The 6610-nt window shown below is 44.6% G+C and overlaps 1 protein-coding gene across 2 annotated transcripts; it reads right to left on the bottom strand.

Annotated features, from left to right (window-relative positions):
* Window positions 1-645: 645 nt before the first annotated feature.
* On the bottom strand, window positions 646-6342 carry CRYAA (crystallin alpha A). 2 transcript variants are annotated; one of them, XM_001364608.3, is made up of 4 exons: window positions 6039-6342; window positions 5512-5580; window positions 4333-4455; window positions 646-1629 (listed from the first exon to the last, which is right to left on the bottom strand). In XM_001364608.3, exons 1-4 carry the CDS (start codon window positions 6225-6227, stop codon window positions 1420-1422), a joined length of 591 nt encoding a protein of 196 aa, XP_001364645.1. In that variant the 5' UTR covers window positions 6228-6342; the 3' UTR covers window positions 646-1419. The 2 variants fall into 2 exon arrangements, with proteins under 2 accessions (XP_001364645.1, XP_001364715.1); XM_001364678.3 differs by lacking the exon at window positions 5512-5580 and having other exon boundaries at window positions 6039-6336.
* Between the last annotated feature and the right edge of the window lie 268 nt (window positions 6343-6610).

The following is a 6610-nucleotide window of genomic DNA, read 5'->3' as shown; positions in this document are numbered from 1 at the left end:
GGGGTGCTGCAAGAGCAGCACCCTGCTGCCAGCCAGCCTGCCTGCCCATAGGCACTCCTTCTATCTGTATACGCGTTCCTCCTCCTTGCGCCCAAAGGAGCCCCATGCACCACAGCCACCTGGCTCTCTGCCCCCAGCAGGCCCCGTGGTCAGTACATGGAGCAGTCCTTTCCCTTCCGCCCCCTCTCTGGGCTGGGGCATGGCCATAGCCATTGCCACAGCTATGGGCACAGGGCTCCCCAGGTGGTTCCTGTGCTGAGTCTGCATGCATCAAAATGGCTGCATGTGCCAATGCTGACACGCATGTCATGTCATCACAGCTCTAAATGATCATCCTAGTTCAAATATCAATAATATGGAAATAGGTCTTGATCAATGACACATGTAAAACCCAGTGGAATTGTTCCTTGGCTATGGGAGGGGGGAGAGAGGAAGGGAGGGAAAGAATATGAATCATGTAGCCATGGACAAATATTCTAAATTAATTAATTATTTAAAAATAAAAATAAAAATCCTACCTTTGAAGTAAAGCACACATGCAAAAAAAGAATATTAGTGTTTGAGATCTTTCCCACCACTTCCAAACGTATTCTCATTTTCCATCCCAAACTTTAAGAAAAGAAAGAAATAGACCAGAAACCATTGTTTGCTCATGTCACATTTACTTTATTGATGGCCAGTGGTGGTATTCTTAAATGGTGTGAACCTATGTTAGAAATTTTAAGATTTTGAGAAAGATCGTCTGAGACATGCAGCCTTATGAGATCCCAGTGGGGATCTGAAGCCGTAATGCTATGATGTAACTCTCTCACAGAATCTCCAAAGCTGTGAAACACCTACTCCTTGCTGTCATAGGAAGCATCACTAACAGAAACTAACATCCTTACTATAGGGATACACCTGTCTAAAAATCCAGCTGTGTGATCCGCAAATATTCGGTTGTGTCATAGGTGAGGAACCTTTCAGTTCCCTGGAGGCACTTTATTAAAGGTAAACTACTCTCCACAGTTCAATTGATCTTTACCTGGATCAACTCAGTTGCTGATTCTCCCTCATTTGATTTACTGGAGGTTAACCCCAGGAACACCCTCCGGCACTCGAAGATGTTATTAAAAACAGCATAGGACAATGGCCATTCCTGCAAACAGCCAGGTGATGGGATTTGGGGTTTTTAACATTTAGATTTAGGTCATCACTAACATCACAGCTCTTTAGGGGTGAGGCCTCAAGGCCCAATGTCTCAGACTCTCTCAGACCTTCGTCCCATCTAAGAAAATGAAAACAACAACAAGAAGAGAGGCTAGAGCAGAGGAAAAAACCAACTCCGACTTTTCTACATTTTCCCCTGGTATCTATGCAATGGCTTGGTGAGTACAGACTGCAGCTGACAGCAGCCTGTGGGACTCACACTGCCTCAGCCTAGGAAGAGGGAGCCAAGGTGGGTTTCTCCTCACGAGATACAGGGATGGACCGATCGCTGTGGCTTGATTCCATGTTGGAGTGGATCTTGGGACCAGAGAAGGTCAGCATGCCATCAGCAGACAGGGAGCAGGAAATGGAGGCCTGGTCCACGTTGGAAGGCAGGCGGTATCGGCGATGGAATTCACGGGAAATATAGCCATGGTCATCCTGGGGGAAGGCAAAGGTGGGAAAGAATGATGACTCAAAGACAGACATCAATCAACTGTCCCCTACAGTTATTGGGAAACCATGCCTAAGAATTCCCATTCTATGATGAATTTTGGAAATCCTTCTCTTGAATCTCAAGGAGAGGGAATATTTCCTGGAAAATTTGGAATCTAGAATTCTAAAGAGAAAAGAGTCGTTAGATCCTGCCAGCCGAGAAAAGATGGTGTACATGACCCTATATCTGGAGGATCATCAAAGTACAGAGCCACAGGATGCGGGAGCAAAAGACTTAGACCTTTTCCCTCTATTGCTACCCAAAAAATTATCTGAAAACAGTCAGGCCAATGGAAAAAGGGTTTCCTCGCTGCCAACCCCAAGTTTGTTTTCCTTTGTGAGTTGAGGGAACTTTCCTATCATGTGCTCAAAGCAAAGGCTGGAGTACTACATGCATCATGAAGTGAAAGTGGGACTCACTAGAGTGTAGAACAGGAAGGATTGTTGCATGGTTAGTAACCCCAAGTTCATTTCCCTTCCAAGAATAGTTCAAACAAGAAGTGTCAAGCCCATAAAACCTCTGAGTCTCATTGGGAAATTTGTTTTGTTTTGTTTTGCCTTAATAGGGAAATGTTTAACAAAATAAATGAAAATGTAGTCTAATATAGATAATGTTAACTTGTGGTTTTAAAAGTCAATTTGCATCCTATGGATATTCATTTCTATGTGAGTTTTATAACACTTGGCCAAACAATTGATTATGGTGCTATATCCCAGAGACATATATAGGTACCAGAGATGAGGTTGAAGGTTGGGGAAGATCATAGGCACCAGAAACAAGGAAAGAATTTCAATTGTTTATGGAATACAATGCTTCCTTTAGGTGTTTTCTGAGGGATAAAGCCCTCTAGATACCTCTAAATAATGTTTGTTGTTACCTTAAGGGCTTGGAAAAGAACTGAGAACTCTTTTGCCCACAGCTCCAGAGACTCCGAAACAAGCTATATTTTTAATTTTCCCAGAGAAATCTTTGAGAGAGGACAAAATGAGACCAAGAGATAATTTTTAGATGTCTCCCAATATTAAATCCAATCCAAACAAACCCAGAGCTCAGGGTTTGGGGCCTTAAACTGTTGGAGATGCTTGTCAACCACAATTCTATTTCTAAAACAATAAACTTTGAAAAATGGAATCTTCATAATAGTTTTTCTAGGCATTTTCTATATAGTCATTCTATGACCAATATATCTGTTCTTCCAACTCTATCGACTTAATTCTTGAATTAAAATGGGCTTCATGAAATGATCCCACTGTTTTGAACATGCGTATACATATATGTGAATACACACATACAAACCACATACAAATATAAAGTTGGGATTTATAGCAATGAAATGTCAAGGATCAAAAACCCCAACCTAGATGAAAATTAATTTGAAGTTCCTTGGATAGGTCTCTGATTTTGCAGATTCACCTACATTCTCTTTTCTGTAAACTGAAGCTGTCATTTAAATAAGATAGGATGGAGAAATGCCTCATTGGCTAAATGAGATTAAAATACTTGTAAATATTCCAAGTAGCAAAAAATAAGACTTAGTGGGACATGATTTTTCAAGCAGGGAATTTTCTTAAGTTCCTCATATTTTAGGGAAAGGCATAACTTTAAGAAGAACATAAAGATGTCTTCTGCTAACAGTCAATTGCATTTCACTTCAAGTTTATCACATTTATCTACTATATGTTTTTATTCTGATTTTCCATACCATGTGTGGAAAATGTCCAGGCCTCAAGCTATGTTATTTGTTCTTCTCCATGATGCTAGTCATCTTGCAGTGTGAAAAGTCAAAGTGCTTTAGATAAAATAACTTGCTTTAGTTTTCCCTGAACCAAAACACAATTTGACATTGGATTGTGACAGACCAAGATGTGGCTAAACAATTGCCCACTACTCCTTTTTAAGCTTAAGGCTGAAATCACATAGATGGAATGGGAGACTTCCCTTTGGTACCCCAATATTACGTACTCAGTATGTGCTCAGGACCTTTCAATCATGTATCTCAAAGGCAAGTTGACTCAATTAAAATCTGTCTTAAGCACCTGTAGGTTGGTGTAGGAACCAAACTCTCCCTAGTTTAAGGAGCTTAGCACAAATCTTAGCTCCTTTAATGACATCATTGCTCTAGCACCTTTGGTAGAGCAGCCAGAACACACGATTCGGAGGGCTCTGACACTCGGACTAGCTGCATGACCCCGGCACATCCCAATCGACATGAATCAGTTCTCCAAGACTGTCAATTACAATGGCTTGTTATCTGCCACTGGGTAGAAGGAATGAATTCCCACAAGAGGAAATCACGCATCCTTGATATATTGAAGCATTTTTCTGGCTGATGGAGTAACTGGGAAATGAAGTTTAACCTCCACTGGCAGTCGAGCCATAGTCGAAAGCCAGTATTGTCACTCGTAGACTGGTGTTCCGGCAGACCAGCCTGCCAATAAGCACTTACATTGCTCGGTTTGTCTTCTAAGAGGTTTTGGAGGCTTCGTTGTGACTCTCGGAAGGAAGTGGTTTAATGTGAATAATTCATTCTCTGTCCTATCTCTCTGACCAGCTCTTCCTCTTTCTCGGTCCAAATAAGGACTTCAAAAAGGCAATAAACGAGAAACGAAGGGTTCGCTCATGATGGATGCTAATGATTTTCATCTTACCTGTCTTTCACTGTGCTTCCCATGAATCTCCACATAGTCATCGGCCACCTTCACAGTCAAATCTTCAGGAGAGAAGTGCTTTACATCCAGGTAGATAACAAACTTGTCTCGGTCAGATCTCACCTGAAATGAAAATGGCAACTGCACATTTACTATTGGAGGACAAGGAAACAGTTCTCTTCCATGTTCCCCGAAATGGACTGTAGAAAGCTCAAGGGGTTAGAATAGGTCTGTGGCTCCTTCCACTTTTAAGACAGGGGACGTAGAGTAAGAGACTCTAAAAGCAAAATAACGTGGGTTGAATTATTTGACGGATAATAATAATAATAATAATCAACTCAATGTTTTCTCAATACGAGGTTTTTCACTTGTCGATTTTGTCCAAGGCTTTCACATAGTCGTCTCCCCTCTGGAGTTCACGTGGCCTATCTAGTTGTCTCTCTGGTCAACAGTGTGAAATAACTGCATTGCTGATCCATTTGAATACTATTGTTCATTCCTTTACCAATTACATGTAATAACAGATCTCCACAGAAGTCTGAACTTTCTTCCCAATCTTTCCGTTTCAAACAATGGGTGAAGCTGACTAGGGCATTCTTTACATACCTCATCTTCCCTTTTGAGCATTTGGGCATTGCTGAAGCACTTACTTACACGAATAAAATCACTGCAGCGTGACGGGCTGCACATAACATTAGAGTCAGGAGAACCCGGGTTCAAATCGTACTTTTGACTCTTACTAGCTGAGTGGCCTTGGACAAGTCACTCATTGTCTGAGCATCATTTTTCTCATTTGTGAAAGAAGGCTAAGAATCCTTGGAGTACTAGCCTCCCGGGGTCTTTGTGAGGCTCAAATGAGGTAGAGGCTTCCCAGGCACCTTGGCAGCTCTCAAAGGCTCTCTAAACATCAGTTATTCTCCCCGTCCTTTACTTCACCAGCCCTTTTACCAGGGCCCTGGATCTCCTCGGGCTACCTGTCGGGCACTTCTTGCCTCTTTTTTTGTTTCTGTAAGACCAGGCGCGGGGAGGTCCAAAGGGAACTCCAAAGGGAAGAGACTAAGCTTTCTGCAGACCGTCTAGAGAGACTGACTGGAAGGCCACCAGGAAGCCCCACCCCCAGCCTGGCTTCCACAGCCCGGAGCACACAGTTGGGGAAGGAGCTGAACACAAACAACTTGCCTTGGTAGGGTTGTTCTTGGGGTGTCCAGCATGTGGTTTGTGCATTTCAAACCACACATGGGTCATGAGCTGATGGGAGGAAAAGAGAACGGTCGTGCTCAGTTTGGATTTATCTCCAGCTCCCCCCTTCCCAGGGACGCGGTGTGGACGACAGTGCCGCTCCGCTGCCTCGGTGCTGCCGCACTACTTCTCCATTCGGGATGCAATCATGCAGCCGGACTTCAAGAATGGGAAGTGCCGAGCACCGGTTGGGGCTGGGCTGGACCGAGTGGAGACGTCTAGCAATGCGAGCATTTGGAGGGGGGTTTGGGAGAGGGGCATGAGGCCGGCTAACGGACGGGCCAAGTGAGTCACGGAGCCCGAGGACACGGATGGAAACGGAATGCGAGCTGCCGGAACAGGCACCAGGCCAAGCCTCATCTTCCTCCTCTAGAAGGGCTCTGGGTCATTGAAGCCTCGGCCTCTGCCTCTCTGTGCAAACTGAGCAGGAAAAGGGCATCTGCTACAGGGAAGAAAAAGAGGCTTACCTCAGAAATGCCCGACTCCAACACAGTGCGGAAGAGTGACTGCCTGTAATAAGGGCTGATGGTGGAGGAGAGGAAAGGCAGGAGGTCATACTCGAAAAGGCCTTCCCCAAAAAACTGGTCAAACAGGCGGCTTGGATATAAGGATCCAAGAGCGCGTTTGAACCAGGGGTGCTGGATGGTTATGTCCATGTCTGCCGGCACCAAGGTGGAGAGTCGAGGAGACAATGCAAGCACTCGAGGGCCAGTGGTGTCCTTCCCTGGGCTGCACTGCCCCGAGGTGCACAGCGGCCCCTCTATATACCCCTTGGGCTGAATGAAGGCATTAAGTGGGATTGTTTCTGGAAAGACATGAGCTCATGCTGAAGGCATTCCAGTCAGCAGAAATGCACAGGCAGGCCTGAGAGGGACAGTCTGGCCAGAATCGGGGTTCTGTTTGCCGGGTTTGCCTCTTTCCAGACCCCGCTCAATTTTAGTCACAAATCCTCCCTTTGCTTTCTCCTTGGGTTTTTAGCAGGAAACTCACTGGAGAGGAATGACTCCTTGGGAACTTCGTCAAGCATCACTCTCAGGTT

This window comes from Monodelphis domestica, chromosome 4 (genome assembly GCF_027887165.1).
Source record: "Monodelphis domestica isolate mMonDom1 chromosome 4, mMonDom1.pri, whole genome shotgun sequence".
Classification (NCBI taxonomy): domain Eukaryota; kingdom Metazoa; phylum Chordata; class Mammalia; order Didelphimorphia; family Didelphidae; genus Monodelphis; species Monodelphis domestica.
This window is presented reverse-complemented; position numbering and strand designations above follow the sequence as displayed.

Excerpts from the sequence above, each read along its gene's own strand:
- CRYAA (XM_001364608.3), bottom strand. The coding sequence starts at position 6,227 with ATGGACATAACCATCCAGCACCCCTGGTTCAAACGCGCTCTTGGATCC. Across the intron at positions 5,581-6,038 it reads TGGAGTCGGGCATTTCTGAG|CTCATGACCCATGTGTGGTT; the intron begins GTAAGCCTCTTT and ends TCCTCCCATCAG. Across the intron at positions 4,456-5,511 it reads CCAAGAACAACCCTACCAAG|GTGAGATCTGACCGAGACAA; the intron begins GCAAGTTGTTTG and ends TTTTCATTTCAG.